Source organism: Phanerochaete carnosa (genome assembly GCF_000300595.1).
Source record: "Phanerochaete carnosa HHB-10118-sp unplaced genomic scaffold PHACAscaffold_5, whole genome shotgun sequence".
Taxonomy (NCBI): Eukaryota; Fungi; Basidiomycota; class Agaricomycetes; order Polyporales; family Phanerochaetaceae; genus Phanerochaete; species Phanerochaete carnosa.
In genome coordinates, this window is record NW_006767632.1 from 1,566,450 (window position 1) to 1,593,629 (window position 27,180).

The following is a 27,180-nucleotide window of genomic DNA, read 5'->3' on the forward strand; positions in this document are numbered from 1 at the left end:
CTGCTTGTATCCCGGCCAGTAGGGCCTCAGCCTTCTCATCTTCGCTTTCTTTTCTCCTTTGTCCTCACCGACGGCCAGGCCATGTCTCACTCACACTCTTCCAACTCTTCCAACAACATCGTCGGTACGCACTACCGCGTTGGGAAGAAAATCGGAGAGGGTTCCTTTGGTGTCATCTTTGAAGGTATGTGCTATCCCGGCATCTTCTCTACGAGTCGTGTAAATTAATTCCTCTTACCTCTATAGGCACGAATTTGCTCAACTCCCAGACCGTTGCTATCAAATTTGTGCGCGTCCTCTGTTGCGAGCAACCACGCCAAGCTCCACCGCTCACTTCCATCATTATCCTAGGAACCGAGGAAAGCTGAGGCACCGCAACTACGGGACGAATGTCGTTCATATCGTATATTGGCCGGATGCCGTCAGTTTTGCTTCTTGTGCTCTCAAGCATGCACTTCTGACCCCGGCAATGTTCACTGACAACAGCGGGGATACCCCAAATATACCATTTCGGGCAGGAGGGGCTCCATAATATTCTCGTTATTGACCTGTTAGGTCCGAGTCTTGAAGATCTTTTCGACATGTGCGGGCGCAAATTCTCCATCAAGACTGTTTGCATGGCCGCACGGCAGATGGTATGTCTGTACTCGAGATTCTCGAACTTCTTCTATTGCCGCGTCATCCTCAACGCCTCGCTTTGCCCTGCCTATAGATCACGCGCGTACAGACGATACACGATAAGAATCTCATCTACCGAGACATCAAGCCAGACAATTTCTTAATAGGTCGGCCAGGAACCAAGAATGCGAACGGTGGGTCAAGAGCGCGCATATACGCTTTATACGTGCTCATGCAGTCAATCACAGTGATCCATGTAGTTGACTTCGGTATGGCTAAGCAATACCGAGATCCCAAGACTAAGCAGCACATTCCCTACCGGGAGCGCAAGTCGCTCAGCGGTACGGCACGTTACATGAGTATCAACACGCATCTTGGACGAGGTTTGCAGCCCGTCTCTACGATGCTTGTCCCCGTGCGCTGATGCGGACATCTTCAATATTAGAACAATCACGTCGTGACGATCTTGAATCACTAGGACATGTCTTCATGTACTTTCTACGAGGCAGCCTTCCATGGCAGGGCCTTAAAGCTGCGACTAACAAGCAGAAGTACGAGAAGATCGGTGAGAAGAAACAAACTACCCCGATCAAAGAGCTATGCGAAGGCTTCCCGGGTACGCTTGCTGCCGAAGGCACTCCAATCCAACGCTGATCATCCATCGTAGAGGAGTTCGGGATCTATCTCAACTACGTTCGCAAACTTGGTTTTGAAGAGACGCCTGATTATGACTTTTTACGGGAGTTGTTTGCCAAGATCTTGAAGAACAATGGCGATGTTGAAGACAGTGTATATGACTGGAACTCACTGAATGGTGCGTCTTCTATATAGCGCTATTCTATACCCGCGCTAACGACTTGCGGTATATAGGTGGCAAAGGCTGGGAGGCCTCAGTTGTACGTTATCCGTTGCTGCTTTCTTGGCATAGCATTCGCTGAACGCGTTACATGTCAGGGACAAAATCAAATATTGGCGCAGATCCAGAATACGCCATCCACCCCAACGCCTGACCGCAGGAAAGACACCAACCGAGACGATCGACGACGTGCCTCGCAGGCGGCGGCTGGGCCAGGTGTCCTACCACCTTCTCCTGCTATGGTTCGCCAAGGTTCGCGACAACAACAATCTCGCCAAGTACCCCAAGCTCTTCTTCCTGGTAGCGGTAATGCGCCGGGACAGGTAACGCCTCTGTCAGCCGCCGCACATGTCGATGTACCGGTAGGATCATCGAACCGCCGGACGAGTCAACCAGGGACACCTCAGCACCCGTATGCCAACGCAGGCTACGATTCGTATGGTCGAGGCGAGAATACCGTGGAAGAATATTCGGCGACCCAGCAGCAGTACGGCCGTGCCTCGCCCATGGTCTCCAGCGTTGGTGCCGCGCCGCCCGCAGTGTCCAACGTTCGTGCGATGGGTGGCGAGCATGGCATCGCCAACGGCGGCGACTTTCATGGTCAGACGACTGAAGAGCGGCCAAAGAACACTCTGTGGCAGATCCTGACATGTAGATGTGGCTGAGCCTAAGTTTGCTGTCCTCTCGCAAATGACGCTCCTTTCTGTTTTCTCATCATGGATTTTTGGTACGGCTACAACCTGGGTCATACGTCCACTTTCTTTCTTACACTCGGATACCTCTGCATTGTTTCATCATTCTACATGCTGATTTGCTGTCGCCCTCCCCATCCTGGATCCGCACCGTACTAACCCTCTACCTTCTTTACGATCGCTTAATAATATATATATATATATACAATCATGACACATGTGCACTTGCATGTGAAGTAGTTCAGCAGCTGCTGGTAATGAAATACATGGTGATTCGCAAGAAATACGCGCGATTTCGAGAGATTATACACGTGCATACGCAGAATTATGAGAACCGCCCTGCTGGTCCGTCTTAGCCGTGTGATCCACTATTCATTGCTGGCTATAGTAGCCATTCCCTGAGTCCTGCCGGTCAGGCTTATTGTTCCAATGAGATCTTGGCCCGTTCGCGCCGTAATGGTGCTGGCGAGGGGCGGAGGGCATGGAACGGGCCCTGTGCACATCTGTACGCCCGGAAGGGTCGTGAAGGGAATGTGAGCGCGGAGACACATGGTTGTATCGTCCTCTTCTAGACCCCCTCGCGGGATGGAAGTCGTGGCGCCCACCATGATGTGCACTGCGAAACACTTCCGCCTTCTGCTGGATTTGGTCGGGCGGCAGATGATGAAAGTGTGGCATATTTTCGTTGTTCTCCGCGCCATAATGCTGGCTCCGTCTTTCGTCGCCCTCTCTCGCCATGGCACCGTTGCGCACAGGGGTCGTCGCGCGAGGAAGCGGGAGTGAAATCTAGACGGTAACTGATGTAGGAGAGTTGATTATGAGATTCTGAAAGAGAACACTTACACTTGGGGTTCGTGGTGACATCGACTGAGCAACAAAATCGCCCTCGTCCCTGGTAGCCTCCGCTGGCGTGTCTGCTGCTCGAATGTACTGCTCCGAGCAGTGGCGGATCGACTGAACGACGTCCGCCAATGCGTCCGCGACAGAACCAACTCGAGCACTGATCCTCTCAGCTTCCGCCCCCTGAATTTCCTGGGCGTTCTCCATATGTCTCTTGACCTGACGCTCGAGATCTGCCATCCTAAATTCCATGGTCCGTGCACGCTCCTCTGACTGGGTTTTGCATACTTTCAGCTCCTGCAGCTGGACGTCTTGCTCTTTGACCCTGCGCTCCAACTTTTCGTTGGCGGCGAGGAGGGCATTCGCCCGATTCTCCTGCTCCTGCGCCTTGCAATTTGCACCACCTAGCAAGCTATCTTGCTCGCGAATCCTACGATTCGCGTCGTGCAGCTTCTCCTCTAAGTCTCCAAACCTGTCCAAGCGCAACTCCTGCTCGGAAAACCGCCGACCATACCGTAAGTTGGTTTCCTCGAGCTCTGTTACCCGTCTTGAGAGGGCGCCGGTGGCTTGACGGAGGACGTCTTCAACAATTCGCGAAAGCTCTGATGCCAACATCGGCTCAATCGAAGGTAAGGGTGGTTCTACAATAGCCGATTGCGTCACCGAAGGAGCTGACGGCCGACTCTCAGCCACAGGAACGGCCGGGAGAGTTGCCTCTGAGCAAGCAGTGATCGACGAGCCTGCGTCCCCGAGAGGCGTGATGGAGGGAGTTATATCTGCGGGGGAGACTGGCGAGGCTGTGTTTACGCGATGGAAAGATAGCATAGGGTTCGGCAAGCGGCCGATCAAAGGCACATCTGACTGTGGCTCTGCTGTCGCGGGTTCCGTCTGTGGAAACATAGCTGCTCGAGCAGTAGATGAAGATCTCACCGCATGGGGGATGGACGGTGAAGGGATAGCTACGGGGCCAAGAGATCTAGTTGATGCTATTTCAGATGCAATGGTGCTGACGGCGGCTATCTCTTGCGGGGCAGCACTCGCAGCAGTCCTCCCAGGCGGACGACCTCGAGCTCCTCTGATGACCGATTTTGAGGCTGGCCTCCGGCACGGCACGTTGTGGGAGGAACCTGCTTCGGATACAGCTGGTCGCTCAGTCTGTGCTCTTGCTGAAACAAGTTTTTTGGAGACCTTGCGCCTTTTGCTCGGTGGAGGACTGCCTTTGGCGTTGGTATGTGGTCGCTCCGGAGACTCAGACACGATTCGCCGACCCTTCACCCGGATGGCTAGTTTTCCGACAATGGAAGCCCGGGCGTCATTGGCGCTATTCAGGGCGTCAACGAGCTGGGTAGCGGCTGTGTGGGGGTCGTCATTGGCTTCTGTCTCTATTAAGTTGCCCTGCACGAAAGCTATTAACGTTGAGACCATGAAACCATGTATTCGAATACGCACCGACTGCACAGACGATCGATTCTTTGAAGAGATATTTGGGCTAGTGCGAGTACTACTCAAGGACGTTCTAGTCTTCATAGCTGGCAGCGGCACGCAGACATACACCTCCTGGCGCGTGGACGACAGTTGTTTGAACGACCTAGTGGATGCGGGAGACTCCGAACTCGTCTTCAAAACCGATAAAGGCGACGATTCGGCCGATTGGGCGTTTCCGGCTGCGGTTGATGGCTGGTCCACTTTGTCCCGTCCGACCACAACGATGCCTTCCTCCTGGATTGCGGAGGTCATTGTCGTAGCGGATGAAGGTCGTAGAGGCGTGGCCTGGTGCTTCCGATACCGTCTCACAGCCTTGGACGCACGACAGACCGCAAGGCCTCCTGCCGTCTATGACTTAGGGTTCAGTCAACTAGTACACGTGTAGCACAGAAGAAGCTACTTACAACATCACTGATCCCAATGTGGTCGTCGTCGCTGTTGCTGTTGTGGCCGCTGTCGTTGCCGTTGCCGTTGTTGTGGTCGTTGTTGTGGTCGCGATCGTGGTCGGGTTCATCGTACCATCCTCGTCGAGTGTCCGTATTCAATGGTTTGCAAGCCATGTATCGCTGTGCTACGAAAACAAGCCTGTTATTGCGTTGGATGGCCTCACCTGTCCGCTCGGCTGCTTGCAAATCGGAAATGCTTCCCTTGAAGTCTGTCTTGACTCCGATGTGCATTTTATGCCAGTCCTCCCCTCCGCCCTTGAACTTCAGAAGTGCCTCAGCAGCATGGATACCAGAGTTCAGGAGATCCCTGAGACACTTCGATCCGTGGCATGGCTTGCAGTAGAAAACTTCGAATGTTGGTCCATTGTATCCGCACTTGCACTTGCGTTTCTTGTATCCAGGCTGGTAAGAATGACAACAAGACCTGCCCAATATAGAGTGCGTACCACAGCTGACCTTTCGCCTCTCATCTGCTGAAGCTTACACGCCGCCTCAAAGATCTTCAGCTGAGTGCACTCTTGAAAATCGCTGGAAACTACATTAATACGTGCAGCATTCTCGGTACAAGTTAGCACTCGCCTTTCTAGTAGTTCAGAATATCGAGGTCCAGCTGCTTGTATGACAGAGAGAAGCGCCGCAGCTTCATTACGATCCCGCAATAGACCTGAGAACGGGCGGCATTGCCCAGGCTCCATATTTCCGCAGCCACAAGTCCTTCCCTCAATATAGCATAGAGAGCACACCATAGATCCGTCTCCAAGCTGTGGCTCCTCAGGGCCGTCCCCAATGTCGTCTCTCGCATTCAAGGGTCGACAGTCGTTACCACATTCGAAGTAGCTCTGGAAAATGTCAGCGCCGCAGAAGTCGCAGCAAAAGTTTGCGAGCGACTCGGGCTCCGTAGCCTGAGAAGCTTTCTGCGTAGGCTTCAGCTTCCGCTTCGACGGCGTCCGCACGTTGAATATAGCAGATAGGTCGGCGCAGCTAGACTCAGTGGGAGATGTGGCGCGGGATAGGATGGTAGGTAACTTCCTATGTGCGAGACTGTATTCCTCGTAAAGGACGAGATCGAACATGTCGATCAATTCGGCCAAATCTTTCGCCAGACGCGAGATATCGTCGCCGAGATGGCCATTAGGTTCAGCAAACGCAGTTAGCGACATTGCCGCCGTCATATGTGTGGACAAGGAAGGCATAGGCCCGATATTCGGAGGGTAAGGCGCGTTCCAACTGTGGTCCAGGGATTGAGCTACGGATTGCAAGGCTTTAATCTGGACTGCACGTTGGAGCAACGTGCGGTACAATATGTATTTGACGCGGTACTGCTCAGGGCGACAGACACTGAATAATTTGATCAAGATCAGAGCGTGTTTGATCAGCACAACACACACCGTCTATATATCGGTAGCTCATGGTGAAATGCCGTCTGTAGACCTCTCAGAGTCATCCGCGACCAGGACGTTTTCACCGTCAGTCCACCGTGGTTGACCACCTGGTGGCAGCTCCGTGGTGGTACAAGTACGAGGTCGCCTAATTTTTGCTCCGCTACGTACACCGAGAAGGGAGCAGCCGCGAATTCATCGACAGTGACCGTATGTTCCTCCCAGTCAAGTTCCCGGCCGATTTGCTTCTGGAAGAACTCGCCAGCCGCAGGCGCGTCGGAAGAAGCTGTCATGAACCAGAAAGACGACCCGCCCTCTTCGGTATAGCACATAATGTTCTGACCCGAAGAGGCGCACAAGTCTTTATGACAAGGAGTGAATGTGTCCCCAATTCCAAGATAGCACATCAAAGATTCCACGCCTTCCTGGGGGTGGGAGCTGTCAGAGCAGCGAGGATAGGTGGCCATACATGCTCTTACAGATTCAGTCAAATTCTGAAACAAGTCAGTTGGGCCGTTGGGACGGAGCACAGACGGCAGTATTTCGTCGCTGGCGACCCAGTCTCTCCATTGCGGCGGACACGGTGCGTCTTTGCCGTACAGGAGCTCTTCTTCTGTATCTGAGATGGCAATCAATTAGCGTGTATGTTGCGCGCAAGAGTCACTTGGCGCCACCTTCAGATTGACCACGCAGCACTCGCTTTCGGGACCATTGGATGAACTTCTCCAACGTGATCACTTTGTCTGAGACGTTCCGTACATTGCGAACGCGCCATTCTGCGATAGCGGGGAATCAGGGCAATGTGACCACGAGAAAGTGGCGCATACCATGGTCACCACAGTGCTTCAGCAGCCAATCCATATTGAAGAGCTCTTTGGGCCAGTTCTGATGTTTGTGCCAGTCTTCAATGATCAGTGGAACTCCTTCTATCTCATAGCGCTCTAATTCGGACAGTAGCGTTTTGTGTGGAAGAAGAGCGGATACACGCCTGACATGCTTGAAGTTTCCGCGATTCAAAAGACTTTGCAATGTCCAGTCCTTAGACGAGATCTTGGGTAGTACGTCGACAGGTGGCGTGGGCCGCAGCGTTCTAGACATACGGATTACTGCAAGATGAGGCGACTTTCTCTTTGTAGGGGGCCTCATGGAGGCTTCGAGCATGGCAGCGTCATTCGCGTAGTCTAGATCCGTTTGCATGAGCGACCGCCGTATCCTTTCCATTTGGAATGCACGGTGCAGCTATCCCTCCAGCGAGCTGTAGGGCTAGTTTGATTAACAGCTGTGCACCTCTGCGTATCCAAAGAGAGACTGACACGTCCGCAGGAGTTTGCTCAAACCGAGGCTAAAGAGATGGAAATGAGCAAGTTCGCCGACAGGTAAATGGGCGTCTAGTGTTGGATGGTCACGCTCACGACTGTCACTTAGCCGTCACAACTCACAGCAGCCCCTAGCTTGTGGCGTGCGTGTTCGTGTCTACTTAGCCAGGTTTCGTGTTTCTTATTTGCGATGGAGGGGGTCATTATGGCTAGAATATGTAACTTGAACTTCGTGACGTGATCTTAATACAATGGGTTGAGGAAGTGTAACCAACTAGCTGAGCAACTTGAAGAACTTGAAGACAAAGCCAAAGCGCATAATCACCATACATGTGTGCGGCTCCTGCGCGTCATTAAAGGTAGCTTAAAGGTTGCTTCCCGATCGAGATTAGTACAAACCGGTGACGAGGAATTTGCAGCACGCGTCCAGCGTTTTTCTCGACGCCGAGGGTATCGAGCTCTGAGTCGGCGCTTTGTTGTTCTCAACCTTTCATCTCACTCTTGTTGTCTGGCCGCGCACCACCTGCGGACTGTCCGCTTGATCGCTCACAGCCGCAACCGCCCAGTCTACTATGACAACATCAGATTCCCCACCTATAGTAACATCGTCCAGCCCGGCGACAACACATGAAGCAGCGGTACGAGCCGCAAATCCTGCAGCGCTGAGCAACGTGGGCGCAATACCTCCTGCAGAGGCGAGTTCTTTGCTGAGTAGATTCCTAAATGAAAAGTAAGTCTTAGGGCGCACTCTCCGTGCTCGGGTTGCTGAACGCTGTCAAGCTAGCCCGTACTTCCAAGCGGGCTTCGGTCTTATGGTGCGCTTCATACTTGAATGTGGAAGGATCCACTAATCCGTTTCCAGGGTGTAGGCGTGGGCTTAACACTACTTCGTCAAGCAATCGTTGTGTCTACTGTTGCGCTTCGCCGGCGGATGCTTGTCTCCCTCGAAATTAACAACAAAGACCCGTCCTATAACTGGTTCCTCGCGTGGATGTCCAAGCAGACGCAAGACGCAACAACGTCTGGAAGAGGAATAATGCGAGCATGGACACGCAGCCATCAGCTCAGCGTACAGACGCTACACGAGCAACTAAAAAATGGAAGCTCGGCCGTCTCGTTCAAACTTGTTGCCGGAACGGGGACACATTTGTTGAGGTATAAGCAAGCATGGGTCCAGGTATGTCTGTGCTTTAACACACTTCATTGACTTTGTTCAAATGTTGCGTAGGTGAAACGGGAACGAGAAACACGCTCGCAGCATCTCATGTCCGGTGTACCATGGGAGACCGTGACCTTGACCACGCTATCCCGGGATCGTGGTATCTTCCCGCAACTTCTGTCTGAGGCGCGGGACATGGCCATGCAGGGAAACGAAGGCAAACTGGTTATCCAGACCCCTTGGGGTATTGAATGGCGCCCGTTCGGTCAGCCACGACGCAAACGGCCATTGAAGAGTGTCGTGCTGCACGAAGGCACCGCGGAGAAAATTGAAGAAGACGTAAAAGCTTTCCTTCGCCGACGTCAATGGTACGCTGATAGAGGTGAGATTCGCGTTCAAATCCCGGGTTCTCGTTCTCGTCTCAGCAAGCCGCAGGCATTCCGTACCGGCGAGGGTACCTCCTTCACGGCCCACCTGGTTCTGGGAAGTCTTCGTTCATACAGGCTTTGGCGGGGTCTTTGTCTTATGACATTGCGCTGCTAAACCTGTCCGAGCGGGGCTTGGCAGACGACAAGTTCATGCATCTACTATCTAATGCACCCGAACGCAGCTTCGTGCTCATAGAAGATATCGACGCCGCGTTTAACCAGCGAGTACAGACCAGTGAAGACGGGTAAGTAACCTGAAACATCTGGCGATCACACTCGAGCTTTCCTTTTTTGTTGTTGTTCAGGTATCAGTCATCGGTAACTTTCTCGGGCTTCCTGAATGCCTTGGATGGCGTTGCCTCAGGCGAAGAACGCATTATCTTTATGACCACGAACCACCCCGAGCGGCTTGATCCCGCTCTCATCCGACCAGGTCGCGTCGATCTCTCTGTGCTGATAGACGACGCAAGCCCCAGGCAAGCCAGACGACTATTCACTCGATTTTATGGGTATGAAGACGGCAGCGAGGGCTGGGAAAGCGTCAGCAAAGACGAGCTAGAGCGGATGGGGGACTCGGTCGAGGAGCAGGTGGCGCAAGAGATGGAGGATGGACGGAGAGTCAGCATGGCTGCTCTGCAAGGTCTCTTCATTCGCAGTACCGCGCGCGAGGCGCTTGGCAACTTGGCCATACTGTTCAAGTAGACAATGTGGTACCTGCACGACGGTGATCTAGAAAACCCAGCAGAGCGTGGAATGGCAGCCCCTAGAAAAGACCTTTTAAAACACTGGCTTCCGCTTGCGACCGGTGAATTTCGAGTCTCGAGGCACGCCTTCTTTCCCTCGCTGACGATAGAGCTGCAGAAAGATATGTGAAGAGGGCCAAATAATGCTGAACGGTCCGACGAACCTCCTTCTTCCTGAGAATCCAGTCTTTGTCCTTCATGCTCTTCCGTTTCTCATTCTTTCCCCTTGCCTTTAGCTTCTCTCTGCGCTTCTCAAATCTCGCTTGAGTGTGTCCCTCCTCCTCTTCGCCCTCGAGACCCTTCGGTACTTGTTGTTTGCTACCGCCACTGCCAACGAAGAGGCACAAGAACACCTTCTTCGCCTTCTTCGAGTTCGGGTAGTCTACAGTGATACCTCCGCCGAAACCTGCCTTCTGAGCGATGGATGTGATTAGCTGGATTTGGTCGTCTGAGCTTGGGTAGAACTGAAGGACAGCCCGGGAGGGGTTGCGCAATGCAGAATGAAGGGTAGTGAAGAAGCGGGTGAGTCGATGGGGCGGCGAAGAAGTAGGATGGGATGTCTCAGCGTTGAGTAGCCACTGCAGTACAGATATGCTGCACGCGCAATGAGCAAGCGGCCGGGAGAGCAGGTAGACCGTGCGGACCTTATAGCGCCGTCAAAGCTACCTGGACGGAATCCAAATCCTTGACCTATGTCTTGTAGAAACAAATCTCCCGCGACTTCACGCTCGAGTGCCACCTCTCGAACGAAAAGTATAGTGAGACACGAAAACAGAAAAGATGAACAGAGAACACACCTAGCATGCTAGGAGCAATATCGCATCCTGCCCATGTGTATCCTTCCTCGTCCAATATCTCCCCCGATAAACCCGACCCGCAGCCGATATCAAGAAGGAATGCAGGCTCATCTGGTGGCAAGCTGAGTAGTTCCAGAGCCCGATACGTCATGTCAGCTTGAATTGACTGGACACGGGTGCTGGTAAATTTTTTGTGAGCGAAGTATCGTAGCGAGGCCAACCAGAGTTGCATTACTTGTTTGTGTATTTCCGAGCCTCCGAGTCACCATAGTACTGTAACCCGGTAAGCAGGCCCTTTCTCCGCAGGAGATGTGGCTTACAATCTCTGGGGGAGCTACAAGCTCAGGCCGAGACATCTCGCGAGCTTTTCTTCTGGTACGCTTTGAGCAAGTTTTTGAGCTGGCTCGTCTCGGAAAGTCTCTTGTCTAGATGAGCAAGCACATTGCAAAGCCGAATCCAAGTAGCGTCCACGTGCATGGCGCTCAGACGCCGAGGTAACGGGAAGCGTGACCACCGGTTCTGTTGAGGCGTTGTAGTCCTTCGCGGACAACCACCACCAATTCCCCAGCCTCATGCCATCCTCGGACGTCGAGTCCCCGCACGGACGGGGGTATCCAACCAGGAATGGCGCGCCGCCGCCCCTCCCGTCGGTCTCTCTTAGTCGGGACCACATCACGGATGCCCTCAAGAAGTCCGCCGACAACGGTGCAACTCTGGACTTGGCTCACAAGAATTTGACGGACGTCGGCGAGGACGGTGCGGAGGAGCTTGCCAACATTGGTCAGGGGGCCGAAGACAGTTCTCATAATACCGTCATCAGGTCTGTGTTCGCTTTACGCGCGTTTACCTTGACGCAGGCTCATAAACTTTGTCGAAAGAATTGCGCTTTCGCACAATCGGCTCACAACGCTGCCGGTGGCCTTAACACTCCTTTCGGGCCTTCGGTATCTGAACCTCAAGGGCAATAACTTCTCAGCATTCCCTGATGTGGTTAGTATGCATCGATATCCGGAAGATGGCTGTACTCACTACGCATCACAGTTGACTATAATGCCTTCTCTTGAAATCCTGGACGTCAGCCGTAACAAAATCAAACGCTTTCCTTCTCAACCAGGGTCCCTCATCAAGCTACGAGTACGCCATTGTCTCCTTGTCCGGCCCCGGGTACTGACACTCGACTTATTCAGGTGTTTTCTGTTTCCCGAAACAAGATCCACAAGATCCCTCCGTACTTCATCCAGTTCCGAGACCTCATCACGTTCAAAGCTGACCAGAATCCGCTGGAATGGCCTCCGAAGGATATTATGGAAGCACCGCACAACGAACAAGGAGAAGAGATGAAGGAGTGGATTTACAATGTTCAAACTTGGATAGAGAAGAATACGAATTTGGGAGAAAGAAGATCGGCGGAGGTGACTTCCAATGCGGAGCAGGACTCCGAAAGTGTACTTGACACGATACTGTGAGTCTATCTATACGTTAATCGATTATGGCTCACGGTGAGTACCAGAAACTACACCCAAGACGACGACCTGGATGAACGATCTGCGGACATCAGCTTCAACGCGCTTGTCGCCTCTGGACACCAACGCACACCCTCACAAGACTCCGATGTGTCTGTCTATTCAGAGGAAACACTCCCCCAACCGGCGCTGAGTCGGTCGCCGAAGTCGCCTCGCCCGCCCCGGTTACATTTAGAAGCACTGCCTTCATCATCCAGGACGGCTCCGAAATTGGCTTCCCCAACTCGCTCTCCAGAGAGTTATCTGCCAACCCCCGACGAATCCGAAGAAGATTCGACGCAGTCCACTGCTCGTCAGCAAGGACATGGTGAAACAAGCGCTTCATATCCATCCGGAGTATTCGGTCCCCGCAGGGAGGCCCTGTCCCAGAAGAGTCTGCCAGAGTTGCGGCCAACTAGATCTGCACTATCCAGAGAGCTGTCAAGCGGCAGGGTGAACCAGTTTGACATACCCTCCCCACCACATGGACAAGAGTCGGACTCCTCGAATGGTTCCATGGCTGGCTTCCATTTGCCGAAAGCCGTTGCCCAGAACGGTATCGTCTCCTTTCCGGTGCACCAAGCTGCGCCGCCTATGGATGCAGAACGCAACTCCTATTTCCGACGAATGTCTTCGTTGACGCCAACCGCTCTGTCAAAGACGATACCCACTGATCTGCTCGCTTTAGTCGATGCTACACGGGGAATCCTCTTCAGCGTCTGTCAGATCTACCAAGCACTTCAATACTACACCGTATATGCTATCGACGAGCGACTTTCTGCAGTGCTCCTGAAGGTTCTCCAGCCTGCGACAACATGTATGAACCAGCTTATCCAAGCGCTGGATCGCTTCGATTCCATCAGCAAGAAAACACCACCCTCCACGGCTGTCTGCAGAGCTGTCGTAGACTCATGTAGGGAAAACGTAGTGGTCTTTGGCAAGGCGATGGGGGTGCTATCGCTACAGCTGAAGGTCATCGCTACTAGCGATGACGCAAGATATACAAGACAGATGCTGCTGGTCCTTTTCGGCGCGACAGCGGAGATCTCTCATGCTTGGAAATCTATCGCTAGCCGGATGGATGCGGTGAAGCCCTTCCTCAAGCACCACCGTCCATCGCCTGTACGGACAGCCCATTCTGCCGGCGGGTCATTCCCCCCTTCCACATTTCCTCCTTGGACTCCGTCACATGCACAGTCCGAATCATCTCCAGTGCCCAGGCCACATTTTATGAGATCTCAGACCATTGACACGCTCGACGGAAGGGTTCGCGTCAACAGGAGACACGCAGGCTCTTTCAGTCATAAGGACCTGGAAATTGGAAAGATGCTGCCCTCATATGTCGAGGAACCCTTTCCTTCGGCGAGCAGTGGCGCTTCATATGCGATTCACTCACCCGTTCTGCGACTTGGTCGCCGCCCGTCCGCTGTCTCAATCGGAGCTGTAGACGGGAGCGCCCGGCCCTCTACCTTTGCCTCGTCGAGATGGGAATCACATTCTCGGCAGAGCTCCGCGAGCTCGTTTATTCCTACATCTACCTCGTCTCCTTCGTTCGGTCACTACAAACCAGCCGCTCTTGATGTCGTATCGAATCCGATCGGCAGAATCGACAAAGAGGCGATTGATGCTGTTAAGGCCGCCGTCGACGCGGCGCTGGTGGTTTGGGGCCAGGCAGAAGACCTGGTGCTGGAAGACGATGCGCTACAGTCCGAGCTGCAAGTGAGGTTAGTCAAGGCGAGAGACGTCACCGAGCGGCTACGCGAAAACATAGCTCTATTGGGAAGAGGCGACTTGTCTGCGGATAGGAATGCCATTCGGGAAGACTCGCACGTCTTCGCAAGCGTAAGTGGCTGCTTAAGAATTTCTTAATAGGCATTTCACACTTGTGGCTTTACAGATTGTAAATTCTCTCTTGAGTGCGATCAGGGCATATGGCCAGTCGCATTCTCTCCCGGCCGACTTACGACGAAGTACGGTGGCGCTGAGCAACGACACTCAAGATTTCCTCATGCTACTGCATGTTTCGTCATTTTCCCCGGCCTCTACGCCTCGATCGTATTCTCCAATGGTCAGTGTTACTGCGCCCCAGTCCGCCATACCTCCCATCATCGAGGACAAGCTCGGAGCCAATATCACCCGTAGTCGCAATGCTGTCCCGCCCATCAGTTCTAAGTTGGCTGCACCGTTCCGAGAACCTCCGAGAAGTGCCTTGCCCCAGCATACGTTTGCGGTTTGAGATTCATCATACCTCAATTACTTTATTGGTGTTGCCCTTCGCCCATTGTACCAACACATATGTGACACCGAGCCCTCCTGTGTGCTGTTGTATCCGCGTGGTCATCTAACTTATCCATGAATTTATTTTATTGGGACACCTGGTTGGTAGTATCACACTCAACAGTAGTAGTCACCACACTCACCACACATTCGTTCCCATACCTCATCCCCCTGCACCTTTCGTCTCTCCCTGCTCTATACCGCTGTTGCATTACTACTGCATTATAATCCACACTGAATACTGTCTAGTCATTAGATTCTGGTCTTTCCAGGGTATAATGTGCATCTGACATCTCGTAGCATGTCGTAGCGCGCTCGTCAAGTCTTTGTCCTATTCCCCGACATAGGTCGTCCCTCGCTCAGGCCTCCTTCCGCCCTCGCGAGCACGCGATCGATCTCTGCTCGAATTTCGTTCAGATTCGCTTTCAGCGTCTGTGTGTCCTCAAACTTCCGCTGCGCCTTCGCTTCCTCAACGAAACTTTCCAGCAGGGCCTCCTGTTCGAGCAACGGCTGTAAGATCCGAGCGACCTCAGAGTCGGGATCTACAGCGATGCGCGCAGATTCTTGAGGTTCTGCAGGGGGCGATGGCGTGGGAGAAGCCACTTTACTACCAGGCTTCGGCAGCGCCTGATGATTATTTATATATGAGCCTTCGAATAAGTCCATAGAGCGTTGCTCCTACCTGTAGAGGAAACATGTTCTTCTGGAGGAACAAGTTCGCGCGAGTGACGATGGCTTGCTGCACTCGGTCTTGCGAGCTTCCAGGGTCGCCTTTACATGGAATTTTGCGTATGCGTTTGGCTATAGCGTCGTACTGAGCGAATGTTTCCAACAATCGCTTCCGTGCTGCCAAGGCCTCCGGAGAAGGACGTTCGTCGTTGTTGAGACTAAGCATAAGCTCCTGGAACCGCGGTAATATTTCTGTGATCTCCTTCTCTATCGAGATGAATGCCTGCGAAGATGATCAAGGTCTATTCGGTGGTACGTGAACGAGTATAATACCTCGTAGAGTCGAATGAAGAGCGGCACCGTATGCGCTTCGTTCATGTATTGCTGACGTCTGCGTGAAACAAAGGGTCAGCCTTTTTCGAAATCGTGTCTTGAAAATGACACATACAACAGCACAGGCTTGCAATCGCGACATATCCGCACACCACGCAGGAACTTATCCTCGTCGTTGACGTTCGGGGCGTCGTCGCGCCCTTTCCCCTTGGGAGATTGCGTGCTTGTTGTCCGTCGCCGGACGCCATAGTGAACGCCTTCTCCCACCTCTTCTATTTGACCAGTGGTAGGGTCAGCAACGAAGAGCAGAGAACACGGCTGTGGCCGCTGCGGAAACCTTGGCGGCAGTGAACAGATTATACGGCCGCAGAGCCGACAATGATGCTTTCGGTTCGTGAGCGGATGGAAGGATGCCCTGAAGAGGGTTCAATATCGTCTCCAGTCCGCACGATAACGTAACTCACTGGCATAGAGGGCATTGTGATACAGATGCATCGTCTTCCCATGGGGTGATAGCTTGTTCAGCCGCTAGCATGGCATCAGCTCACCTCCTCCATGTACAACACGAACTGTAAAACTCACCGCGTATGTCGTTCTTACCACCCACTTGGGCTTGAACTACACCTTTCCAGAGATCGCCCGCGCTCTTGCCCTTCAGGCTCGTAATGTCAATATCAAAGAAGCTCGATGCCCGTCTGTTCTGTACAGCCTGTGGACGACCGTTGGCCTGCCCCTTGTGCTTATCCATAAGGTCGGGATGCGGAAAGTGCAAATTGATGAGCTTCTCAAGGCGCCGCTCCAATCTTGTCTGCTCGACTCGGTCCTTGTCGCCATTGCGCTTCCTCGCCTCCAGAAACTCGTCTGTGCGAGGTCGGTATACCCCCTTAGGCTGAAACCCGGGACGGTACGGTGCAGGAGTGCGCACGCGAGATCCCGGAGTCACTCGACCGCTTCCTGGTGCCACAGACGAAGTAGGTGGCGAGGGAGAGACGGTAGGAAGAATAGGTGTCTTGCTGAAATGTGCTGGAGGCGAGACGGCCGTTGGCGACGCCGTAGTTGGGTTGGAAACAGAAGCGGTTCGCTGCGCATGGGCAGGAGTGTATGGCCGATACGTTTGCTGTGTCTGAAAGGTGGAAGGGCCGGGAAGCTCCAAATTCGGAAGGGGAGGTAAAGCACGCTCTGAGGTAGTGGGCTGAGGAGCAACAAGAGGGGAGGCGACTCGATTCACTGTCTCCCGCGGCCGAGCAGGGGTAGGATCAAGGACCCTGATGCTTTGTGACAGATTAGATGGAGTATGTGAGTGAGTCGATTGCGGTCGCAAAGGTGATGACGCAGCAGACTTAGAGGAAGCTTGACGAAGGGGTATGCGGCGAAATGTTGAGCCTTTTCTGGAGGATGACACCGAACCAAGTGCTGGACGGGGGCTAACATTAGCGGACGCCTCAGGCTGTGCTGGTGCCGTGGATGAAGAGAGCGAGGATGCGCTAGCAACAGGGCTTTCTTCTGGCTGTGTCGAAGTCGGACCTGGTGCGTTCTGTGATTCTGAGGTGACGGTAGGCGAAACCGCTGAAGGAGGCCTAGTTGACGGAGATGTTGATAACGGTGTACTCTGAGCAGAACCAGAAGAAGAACCACTAGTGCCACCATCATCAGATGAAGGGGAGCTTGGGAGTTTAGGTGCAACTTGAGGAATGTGGACGAGCTCGGGACCAGCGGTAGGCGGAGTGTCTATCGAGGTCTCGAAAGGAGGGACAGCATTCGACATGGACACAGTTCGCCTGGTCTGGTCCATGAGCAAGTTGTCGGGGGCTACCATTGAACCGTCCATCTCCTTGCCATTCACTTCCTTCTCCGAATGGTTCAGAAAGTCGCGCTGTAACGGCACAATGGGCTCGCTGAGATTATGTCCGTGAGCCATGCCGTTGCCGTTTATTTGCGAGTAGGTGGTCTGCGGACGGGATGCATGAACAGTGCCCTTGGTGTCATTATTCTGTGCCGAGACGTTCCTGTGGTGCCGTCTTGGCTAAGATGGGCATGTGTGGGTAAGCTCTAGGCGAGACCCAAGTAAGTCTTACTTTGTACGCTTGGTATGGGACATTCGGCTGCGCCTGCATAGTCCTTGCGCTACACTATGACACGCCCAAACCCACCGTGTGCAAAGCGGTCTGACCAAAGCGCGATAGAGTGTATGCCGGGTAGACAGAGAAATTAGCTCGCCGCGGCCGGGTATATCGCTCGGAGAAGGCCACAAGTAAGCCAAAGTCTGAGTAAATGCTTCAGAGGCACTGGCAAACTTGAAGAGATCCGGTAGGTAGACGTAGAGGACAAGGGACGAGTACGGTCTCAGCGCGCACTGCCGCTCCGAGATCGCAGCGGGCGTCTCTAGCTCATCTACGAGGCCTGTTGCCTCGTTACATCTCTCCTTCTGCACTTTACAACGTCGCTGCAACTTCAGGGACGCTCGTATCGATAACCTCCAAATGTCTGCAACAAGCGGGATTACAGTCTCACCAGAGCTCGCCGCAACTTTCAGCGACGCGCTCACTTCGCAGTCTGTCCGCTTCCTCAAGGTATCTATTCACAACGGTCAATAACCAGTCATTGCCCCCTGTTAGCCGCACACTCTCATCTTGCTATCATTTGTTTTTGTTGAATAGAATCTCTCGTTGCCGATCAATCCGTGGCTCCATCAGGGTCGCTCAGTGATGACCTCGACAAGCTGGGCGATATACTGGAAGACGACATCCCAGCGTATGTCCTGGTGAGACTCGATAGTCCACCGACAGAATGGATGGCGATATCCTATGTGCCAGACGGTGCCAAAGTCCGGGATAAAGTGCGTTGTCTCTTCTGCCATTTCCTTGTCGATGCCAACGCGTGAACATCTAGATGCTGTACGCGTCCACCCGTAATAATCTCACCAAAGCACTGGGATCTGCACCCTTTACGGACCAGATGTTCGCGACTTCCAAGGCAGACATCACAGCCGATGCTTACGCCAGACATTGTGCCTCTCTTGTCGCCCCGAAACCCATGACACCTAGAGAAAGAGAAATGGAAGAGATTAAGATGGCGGAAACCCGCAGCGCAGCCTACGACGGTAGCAGAGCTCGCAAGAGTCATGTAGGAGGTAAGATCGGCTTCCAGTGGTCCGAAGAAAGCGAACAAGCTGTGTCGGAGCTCGAAAGAGGCTGTGAGGGAAAGCTTGTAGTACTGGTAATTGACGACGTCGAAAAAAGTAGTAATGTAGTGGCTGATGTCTTGATCTACAGAGTATCGACCCAACCAACGAAACTCTGGTTGTGTCCTTACAGGTAAACACCTCTGCGGACGAAATTGGTTCCTCTTTGCCAACCTCGGACCCAGGTAAATGAGATGCCATCGATGGGTCGCATCGTATTGAACATATGTGGTAGCATACGCGTTTTACGCTTGGCCCCAATCCAAACGTCGAGAAATCGGTAAGCTTTCTGTCAGCGGAATTTTCGCCACGTACTGACCGATTGATACAGTCTTCATCTACTCGTGTCCGTCGGGTTCCCCGATCAAACTCCGCATGCTCTATTCATCCGGTATGCTACTTGTGTACCACAACGCCAAAAATCTCCTGGCGCCAACTCTCGCGACTCTCGTCACCCGCAAGGTGGAGACGTCCGATCCTAAGGAAGTGAGCGAGCTCTTCCTGAAATCCGTTGTGGGTCCAGAGCTTGGCAATGATGACAATGCAAGCGGGAGTGCTACGCCTGTGCATGATGACCAGAAAGGCTTTGCACGGCCGAAGGGTCCAGCGAGGAGACGGTGAGGGTAGGCTTTCGGAGAAAGAATCGACAAAAAAGCGTGTATAATTGTATAATAGAGGGTGGCCCGGAACATGTCTTACGCAATGATCTGAGGAGATCTGAGTAACTGAGGTGCCTGTGCGCTCAGCGCGCGCTCCGTCTTCCGCCTCCCCGTGGGGGAAGCGCAATCATACACGGGTCTATGGGACACCTGATCCGACGGTGCTCACATGAACGCTTCGTTTTGAGGCGGCCGTGCTGTGCTTCCTTTGCGGCCGGTATAATCCCGTCGCACCCCGCGACGTCGGACGAGCACGCACCAACTTTGCTCTCAACCTTGACCATGCTACGAACCACAACTCGACGTGTTCTGCTTCCACGCACGCTGTGGGCGAGTCCTCGGACAATAATTCCGACGACACAGCTTAGTCTGAGCCTGAGAGCCTACGCCGTAGTTGCATCGAACGCACCAAAGAAGAGAAAGGTCTGGGACTCGGTGGACGAGGCTATCAAGGACGTAAAGTCCGGCGACGTCCTTCTCAGTGGCGGTACGCACAGCACAGACACCAGGTACAGCTACTTGGGACTGACATTTGTGCGAGAAAATAGGATTCGGATTATGTGGTACACCGGACACGTTGATCGAGGCACTGTCTGAGAGGAAGGACGTGCAGAATCTTACTGCAGTGTCAAACAATGTTGGTTCTGGCGAACTGGGCCTCGGTACGTTGGCTGTCAGCTGTGTGGGAGAACTGGACAAGGAGCTGACGTCGGACAGGCAAGCTGCTACATTCCGGACAGCTAGACAAAATGATGGCCTCCTACATCGGAGGGTACGTACCAGGCGCAGCGTGCAACAAGTTTCGGGCTGATAGTTTTGTACTTACGTGCAGCAACAAGCATTTCGAATCCCTGTATCTCTCCGGCAAGATATCTCTTGAGTTGATTCCTCAAGGCACGCTTGTCGGTCGCTTGCGTGCGCACGCAGCCGGCATTCCTGCATTCTACACCCCGACCGGTGCGTCGACCGCGGTCGAACACGGCACTATTCCTATTCGCTACAATGAAGGTGGCTTCAAAGCTGGCGTCAAGATTTCCGGAAACAAGAAAGAGGCGCGGGTGTACAGTGATCGACGCTACCTCCTGGAACCTGCTATCGCAGGCGACGTCGCATTCATTCGTGCCTGGAAGGTCGATGAAGTTGGAAACTGCGTCTTCAGGTACACACAGAACAACTTTTCGTCCGCCATGGCACGAAACGCGAGGTTGACTATTGTTGAGGTATTAATTAACTTGTTACTCGTGTCCGTGGGGCACTGTTTGACCGCGTCTACCTTCCCCAGGCCGAGAACATCGTCCCGATAGGGTCCATATCGCCAAACGCAATCCATGTTCCTGGGATTTACGTCGATCGGATCGTGAAGGCGACAGCGCCAAAACAAATCGAATTTGCGACATTGGCCACGGAATCTTCGGGACAGCCAGCTCAGGGTGACCAGGGTTCGCTGTCGCCGGAGAAGCTCAAAGCCCAGGAGCAAAGACACCGAATTGCACGTCGCGCGGCCAAGGAGCTCAAAGATGGCTTTAACGTGAACCTGGGTATCGGCATGCCCACACTCGTACCTGAGGTACGTCCGTTGCGCCGTCCGAGCATGCAATGTTCGCTTGATGATCGTGTTTGCTGTAGTTTCTCGAGCCCGGTGTGAAGGTGTGGCTGCAAAGCGAGAACGGCATTCTGGGTATGGGACCATACCCTACGAAGGAGCAATTGGATGCGTGAGTTCACACAGGTTATATGACATAGGGTCAGCTAAGCGAACCACAACGCCAGCGATATCATTAACGCCGGGAAAGAGACCGTGACTCTGCTTCCTGGCGCTTCGGTCTTCGGTAGGTGGTCTTGTGAGTGCTGTCAATGTGGGCAGCTGAGCCGAATTGGGTAGATTCTGCCGAGTCCTTCGATATGATTCGTGGGGGCCATATCGACGTCGCTATCCTTGGGGTGCGTGTATAGTCCGTGAACTTGAGTACCGATGACTCACCTGTCATGCGGTAGGCTATGCAAGTCTCTCAGGCAGGAGATATCGCGAACTTTATGATCCCCGGCAAGATGGTCAAGGGTCAGTATTGAACCAGGGAGAATCTGGACGTGGCTAACAGTTGTACGCGGTGTAGGCATTGGTGGCGCGATGGATCTCGTGTCCAACCCTGATAAGACGAAGGTGATAGCTGTAATGGAGCACTGCGCGAAGGATGGCAGTCCTAAGATCCTAAGCGAGTGCTCGTTACCGCTGACCGGAGCGCGCGCTGTCAGCCAGATCATCACAGAGCTCGCAGTGTTTGGTGTCGACAGGCATGCTGGCAAGCTGGTATTGACTGAAATTGCCGAGGGCGTGACGGTGGACGAGGTGAGGGCCAAGACCGGGTGTAAATTCGAAGTTGGGAGTAAGGTCGGAACTATGTAAGCCTTGGGTGGGCTTGTCGACGATGTGCAGCTCCGGGGGGAAGGGGGTGTTAGATGCGGGGAAATGTAGCGATGTATAGGCTTGTGTCTTGGCGTGTCTCGCTGTTCATGTACACTACCAATATTTGTCTGAGAATCGTGTAAATATCATTGGCTGGATAGCAAAAAAGACCGCCAGCCGAGCTTCGGGCGAATTTGAGGTGGGGTAAGTGCGGGGCAAACCCATTTTGAAGATCGGAGAGTGATTTTGAATTTAGCCGAGGAGCCGAGGAAAGCCGTGTGAGGACCGCGTGCAATTTTCGGTCCTATTCGGTCTGTCATCGCCCAGGTTAGGACTGCTGACTCTATTTTGTGTCGCAATAATTGTTGAAGAGCACTCATGCGGCTCGAACGTAGCCAACAGAATTCGGACCTTCCCATCTCCTGCCTGAGCGAACAGAAATGCATAAAAAGCTGGCGTTCTCCCCCGCGGGCGCAAACCTCCTTCCTCATACCCTCCTCTCAAAATACCGCTCGCTATCATGCTAGCACTCAAGGCAGCGTCCAAAAGCGCCCCCGCCGTGTCCCTTCGCTCAAGACACCCATCACACCTCTCCGTCCGCTTCCTTGCCGTCGTCACCAACGCCGGAATCCCCAAGAAGTCTAAGGTATGGGACAACGTAGAAGAAGCCATTAAAGATGTCAAGTCGGACGACATCTTGCTCTCCGGAGGTGGATAATCACAGTTCTTCCCGTCCCCAGCGTACTAAAGCGTGTCCGTGACAGGCTTTGGACTCTCTGGCGTTCCAGAGACTCTCCTTGAAGCCTTGGGGAAACGGAAGGACCTCAGGAACCTTGTCGCCGTCTCGAACAACGCCGGCGCGGGCGAACGCGGTCTCGGTACGATATCCATTTCCTTTACTCGTCGTCACGCTCACCATTCTCCAGTCCACTTGATCAAGGCGGGCCAGCTTGACCGTCTCATGATGTCATATCTTGGAGGGTATGCTCTCACAATGGTTCTTCCTTCTTGCAGGTTTCTGATTGCGAACGTTAAAGAAACAAATTCTTGGAGTCCGAGTACCTTGCTGGTCGCATCGGCCTCGAGCTTGTCCCTCAGGGCACGCTTAGCCAACGAATCATGTCTCATGCGTCAGGTATTCCTGCCTTCCTAACTCCCACCGGTGCCAACACCCTTGTGGAGACTGGCGGGATTCCCATCCGATACAAGGAAGGTGGCTTCTCCTCTGGCGTGAAGGTCCCAGGAAACCCCAAAGAGCACCGCATTATCGACGGCAAGAAGTACCTGGTCGAGCCCGGCATCGCCGGCGATGTTGCGTTCGTACATGCATGGAAAGCGGACACTGTTGGTAACCTGGTCTTCCGTTACGCGTCGAACAACTACAACGGTGCCATGGCTCGCAATGCAAAGTTGACTATCGTCGAGGCTGAGGAGATTGTGTATGTTTCTCTGCCCTTTTTGACGTATGTGATTCGAGCTCATCCGGATTTGTAGTCCTGCAGGTACTTTGTCCCCCAACGCAGTCCACGTCCCCGGCATCTATGTCGACCGTATCGTCAAGGCCACTGCCCCCAAGGATATCGAGATTCTTGCGCTTGCTAAGGACCCCACTGAACAGTCTGCGACCCCTGACCCTGCTGCTGCTGACGCTGCCGCGACTAAAGATTGGAGGCACCGCATTGCTCGCCGCGCTGCCCGCGAGATCCACGATGGCTTTTATGTCAACCTCGGCGTCGGAGTCCCAACTCTCGTTCCTGAGCACCTCGATCCCTCTGTCAAGGTCTGGCTCGAAAGTGAGAACGGTATTCTTGGCATGGGCCCCTACCCTACGCGTGAGCAGGTTGATCCTGATCTTATCAACGCTGGCAAGGAAACTTGTACTCTCCTCCCTGGAGCCTCGACTTTCGGTGTGTGCCTTTGCGCTTTTGGCGGGAATCTTCCGTTAATACGTTTCGCAGATTCTGTAGAATCCTTTGGCATGATTCGTGGCGGCCATATCGACGTTACATGCCTCGGCGTACGTCATTTCGCGTGTCGAACCCTGTAATTAAGAGCTGACACAACTGCGATGACAGGCAATGCAAGTATCCGGCGCTGGCGACATTGCCAACTTCATGATCCCTGGCAAGCTCGTCAAGGGTATCGGTGGCGCCATGGACTTGGTCTCCAACCCCGACAAGACTAAGGTCATTGCTCTGACCCAGCACGTGGCCAAGGATGGCCAGTCAAAGATTGTCAAGGAGTGCTCGCTTCCGCTTACCGGCGCTCGCGCTGTCTCTATGATCGTCACTGATCTCGCTGCATTCAACGTCGACCGCGTTGCGGGCGTGATGACACTGATCGACGTTGCCGAGGGTGTTACAGTCGACGAAGTGAGGGCCAAGACTGACTGTGACTTCCACGTGGCGGACAAGGTTGGCACTTTCTGAGCGGTTTCTCTTTCTTTCCTTTTTTGTTTGTTTTGAATACGGGCGTTCGCGTACAGTGTTGTCCTTGCGATATAGCAGTACACTTCTATACCACACTGCACTTATTGAAACCATAATTGTATTTGTAGACTCAATTTGTGTGCTGTGCTGGTTATTCGATCGACGTTGCGCGTGCAAAACACTTCCGAGCCTTCGGCGGGGTGCGGCGCGTCGGACGCAGACTCAGCAGTGTTGTCCTCTCTTCTGTCTCTCGGACTCGCTACCCCCCGGCCAGTCCGAGGTCACCCATCTGCAAAATAATTTTGGTGACCTCGAGAAGCTGATACCGATTCGCTAACTGCTTCCCGAGCGCGCGCTCCAGGGTGCAAGCACTGTTCGCCCTCTTACCGTTACGACGTCCATCCTGTCCATCCCCTACGGCCCTCATACCCAACGATGAGTTGGTTCACAAATCTTTTCTCATCGAACAAGAATACCCGCCAGTCGAGTCGCACAGCGATCTCCTCCACGCATGAGGCGTTCAGCCTGCCTACCTCGTCGCCCAGGCATCCGCAAGACGGCTTTGCGCCAGGAACACCCCTCACTCCTGAGCCTCCACTATCCGCTTCCTCAGCGTACTCGTACCCCCCGCAATCGCCTACAGGGACATATGATTACCTTCCAGCTCCGTAGGTGTTGCCGAAGACTATACTGGCTTGCTTGATCTCTCACTAGACCATCCCCTGCCAGCACTAACGCACGACAGAAGTCGCCAATTGCAAGCGATCTACCGCTGCACAACTCGCGACTAGGATCCATGACCGCGCCATACCCTCCACTACAGCTCACATGGAACCGCCTCCGCGCCTGGCTGGCGAACGAGTACCCAGAGCTTGGAGACACGCTGAACTATGGAATACTACCCCAAGATCTTCAGCAGATAGAGGTGTCCTTCGGATTTGCACTGCCACAAGCGATCCGGGATTCGTACCTCTGTGCAGACGGACAAGAAGCAGAATCCGCGGCAGGCTGTTCAGAGGGACTCTTCTTCGGCCTGACGCTGTTGCCGCTCGAGGACATTCTGGAGGAATGGCGGTTCTGGCGCGAAGTTGACGACGACCCAAATACGGGTGCAAACTCTCGGTTGCGCGGACTCATGGACTCGATACCCCCTGGCTGGATCCGCAGAGAGTATTCGTCCCGGGGTTGGATCCCGCTCGTTGCGGACAAGGCTGGCAACTACCTCGGCGTCGACCTCAACCCCAGTGAGGGCGGCTCAATCGGCCAGGTCATCGTCTTCGGGCGCGATTTCGACACCAAGGTTGTCATGTGGAGAGGCGATGGCCCGCATGGCTGGGCGAAGTGGCTTGCGGGCTTCGTGGACGATCTGGAGAGCGGTGAGGGTTATGAGCTCGGGGCGAACAACGATAGCGAAGGAAGCGAGGACTCGGTTGGCTATGAGGACTACTTCTACGATGGGACTGGGCGGGGGTCGGGCGACGGCGGAGGTAACGCTGGGACGGGCGGCATGCGCTTGGCGGGTGAGTACAAGGGATGGAACGTCTTGGAGGCATGGGCGGATCGCAGTGTTCGCAAGTGGCAGCAAGCAGGGGTTATTCCGACGCCCGACCCTGAGCAGCAGGCGTCGATGCCTGCGAAAACGAAGGTATGTTTACACAAGGAATCTCCTGTCTCAGGCGCCTTACAACTTGCCAGCATGTGGAGCATATATCGGACGTCAAGCTTAGGTCGCTCTCCGGTACGAACTCAGGCGCAGAAGTACCCATTCCTGTCCTCGCCGACTCGAGCCAGCCGTCGACAAGCGCACATACACTGGACGATGAAGCGAGCGGATCTCAGTCATTGCCCATAATTTCGGTCACCAAGCCACCGGCCCCGAGGCCAGTTTCTCTACCGACGCAGGACGATATCGACGTCTCGCCGTCACGGAACGACATCGAAGCAGGTAGCGGGGCTTTGGATATGCAAGAAGTTGGTGTTGCGCTCCCGGCTGTATCAGTCATCACAAAACAGCCATCGTCTCCCAGGACTGACTCACCAAGGGCTGTTACCCCCATCCCTCCTCCCCCAGCATCCCTTTCCCACACTCCTTCGCGGACAATGACTCAATCCCCCGAACTAATACAATCACCGACAACTGCCATCCCGGAGACTACAGATCTCCTTGCTGATGTTCCCCTGTCGAACTTCGACGAGGTCCCACCGGTAGTCGTAACCGAAGGTTTGGTGGGTGGTGATGCTGAAGACTCGCCTGTCCTTGTGAACAGTGAGGACGCTCACCACGAGACATCATCGAACGACGGAGTTCTCGTCTCTGATGCAGAGACAGACACTCCCGAAATCGTCGAATCGCACGCGGCGGAGCCTGAGGCGGCGTAAGATAAAAGAGGCAGCGCCAGTGCGATGCTTGCAGACCTCGCTGAGGACAGGCCGAGCTCGGAGGGCGCCACAAAGGAAGTTGTGTGATCGATCTACAGAGACATTCTGGACTCGAGGTATCGTGTGTCGTATGCATGGGCTTTGCTTTCTCCCTTCTAATATTCTATTCGTCTGCAACTGATGGAGCATTTCTGCATGTCTGGCTTAGCAATAATAATCCGCTCTTCATTGTTTCATGAGGCATCTTCACCGTCTTCTCCCCTTCCCATGTGTAGTCGCATTCGATACCCGTAGCTCTTTTGCCTGGTAGTCATTATCAAGCTACACAAGTACGAGTCCTTTCAACGTACATATATTTTACGGAGGCCAGGAGCCCAGCTTATGGACTTGGACATTACCCAATAGAACTACGAACTGAAACCGGACCACGTAGTTGATTGATGTTCAGCAACGGATCCTTGACAACAAGCGATATGACCGGGACCTATCCAGTAGTGAGCGCCGCGGCCGCGCCCCGAGGTGGCTGTGGCTGGTGAGCTATCGACATCGGTGCTAGGTATACGGTGCAACGCGAACATCCGGAGTGGA

At 53.8% G+C, this 27,180-nt stretch overlaps 9 protein-coding genes across 9 annotated transcripts; 7 read left to right on the plus strand and 2 right to left on the minus strand.

Moving 5' to 3' along the window:
• Positions 1–29: 29 nt before the first annotated feature.
• PHACADRAFT_256083 (uncharacterized protein) lies at positions 30–2,348 on the plus strand. The gene is made up of 10 exons (XM_007395714.1): positions 30–184; positions 247–287; positions 352–421; positions 487–635; positions 713–812; positions 867–1,001; positions 1,064–1,234; positions 1,286–1,432; positions 1,489–1,514; positions 1,573–2,348. Exons 1-10 carry the CDS (start codon positions 82–84, stop codon positions 2,137–2,139), a joined length of 1,509 nt encoding a protein of 502 aa, XP_007395776.1. The 5' UTR covers positions 30–81; the 3' UTR covers positions 2,140–2,348.
• A 3,863-nt stretch (positions 2,349–6,211) lies between these two features.
• PHACADRAFT_95797 (uncharacterized protein) lies at positions 6,212–7,414 on the minus strand (the record flags this gene model as incomplete). Its single annotated transcript, XM_007395715.1, has 5 exons — positions 6,212–6,275; positions 6,326–6,741; positions 6,796–6,923; positions 6,991–7,092; positions 7,144–7,414. Coding segments are annotated over 5 exons (981 nt in total), but the record flags the coding sequence as incomplete, so codon positions are not given.
• Positions 7,415–8,414: 1,000 nt separating this feature from the next.
• PHACADRAFT_143806 (uncharacterized protein) lies at positions 8,415–10,100 on the plus strand. The gene is made up of 5 exons (XM_007395716.1): positions 8,415–8,447; positions 8,495–8,809; positions 8,861–9,173; positions 9,227–9,464; positions 9,525–10,100. Exons 1-5 carry the CDS (start codon positions 8,445–8,447, stop codon positions 9,919–9,921), a joined length of 1,266 nt encoding a protein of 421 aa, XP_007395778.1. The 5' UTR covers positions 8,415–8,444; the 3' UTR covers positions 9,922–10,100.
• A 643-nt stretch (positions 10,101–10,743) lies between these two features.
• PHACADRAFT_256087 (uncharacterized protein) lies at positions 10,744–10,973 on the plus strand. The gene has a single exon (XM_007395717.1). The coding sequence runs from the start codon at positions 10,765–10,767 to the stop codon at positions 10,918–10,920; it is 156 nt and encodes a 51-aa protein (XP_007395779.1). The 5' UTR covers positions 10,744–10,764; the 3' UTR covers positions 10,921–10,973.
• Positions 10,974–11,345: 372 nt separating this feature from the next.
• PHACADRAFT_256089 (uncharacterized protein) lies at positions 11,346–17,846 on the minus strand. Its single transcript, XM_007395718.1, has 12 exons — positions 17,616–17,846; positions 16,123–17,563; positions 16,005–16,068; positions 15,656–15,955; positions 15,541–15,598; positions 15,221–15,490; positions 14,159–15,165; positions 12,270–14,103; positions 11,947–12,221; positions 11,801–11,893; positions 11,638–11,749; positions 11,346–11,579 (listed from the first exon to the last, which is right to left on the minus strand). The coding sequence occupies exons 1-7, from the start codon at positions 17,652–17,654 to the stop codon at positions 14,857–14,859; spliced, it is 2,481 nt and encodes an 826-aa protein (XP_007395780.1). The 5' UTR covers positions 17,655–17,846; the 3' UTR covers positions 11,346–11,579; positions 11,638–11,749; positions 11,801–11,893; positions 11,947–12,221; positions 12,270–14,103; positions 14,159–14,856.
• A 157-nt stretch (positions 17,847–18,003) lies between these two features.
• PHACADRAFT_256091 (uncharacterized protein) lies at positions 18,004–19,387 on the plus strand. Its single transcript, XM_007395719.1, has 6 exons — positions 18,004–18,126; positions 18,198–18,376; positions 18,430–18,756; positions 18,813–18,906; positions 18,957–19,001; positions 19,053–19,387. Exons 1-6 carry the CDS (start codon positions 18,021–18,023, stop codon positions 19,340–19,342), a joined length of 1,041 nt encoding a protein of 346 aa, XP_007395781.1. The 5' UTR covers positions 18,004–18,020; the 3' UTR covers positions 19,343–19,387.
• A 231-nt stretch (positions 19,388–19,618) lies between these two features.
• PHACADRAFT_256093 (uncharacterized protein) lies at positions 19,619–21,934 on the plus strand. The gene is made up of 10 exons (XM_007395720.1): positions 19,619–19,867; positions 19,929–20,042; positions 20,098–20,152; positions 20,213–20,600; positions 20,663–20,947; positions 21,007–21,095; positions 21,151–21,209; positions 21,263–21,321; positions 21,376–21,439; positions 21,495–21,934. The coding sequence occupies exons 1-10, from the start codon at positions 19,663–19,665 to the stop codon at positions 21,782–21,784; spliced, it is 1,608 nt and encodes a 535-aa protein (XP_007395782.1). The 5' UTR covers positions 19,619–19,662; the 3' UTR covers positions 21,785–21,934.
• Positions 21,935–22,304: 370 nt separating this feature from the next.
• Positions 22,305–24,213, plus strand: PHACADRAFT_195490 (uncharacterized protein; the record flags this gene model as incomplete). The annotated part of the gene is made up of 7 exons (XM_007395721.1): positions 22,305–22,494; positions 22,549–22,662; positions 22,711–22,765; positions 22,822–23,223; positions 23,279–23,691; positions 23,743–23,801; positions 23,860–24,213. 7 exons carry the CDS (start codon positions 22,305–22,307, stop codon positions 24,211–24,213), a joined length of 1,587 nt encoding a protein of 528 aa, XP_007395783.1.
• A 729-nt stretch (positions 24,214–24,942) lies between these two features.
• Positions 24,943–27,017, plus strand: PHACADRAFT_256097 (uncharacterized protein). Its single transcript, XM_007395722.1, has 2 exons — positions 24,943–25,858; positions 25,909–27,017. The coding sequence occupies exons 1-2, from the start codon at positions 25,010–25,012 to the stop codon at positions 26,590–26,592; spliced, it is 1,533 nt and encodes a 510-aa protein (XP_007395784.1). The 5' UTR covers positions 24,943–25,009; the 3' UTR covers positions 26,593–27,017.
• The last annotated feature ends 163 nt before the right edge of the window (positions 27,018–27,180 follow it).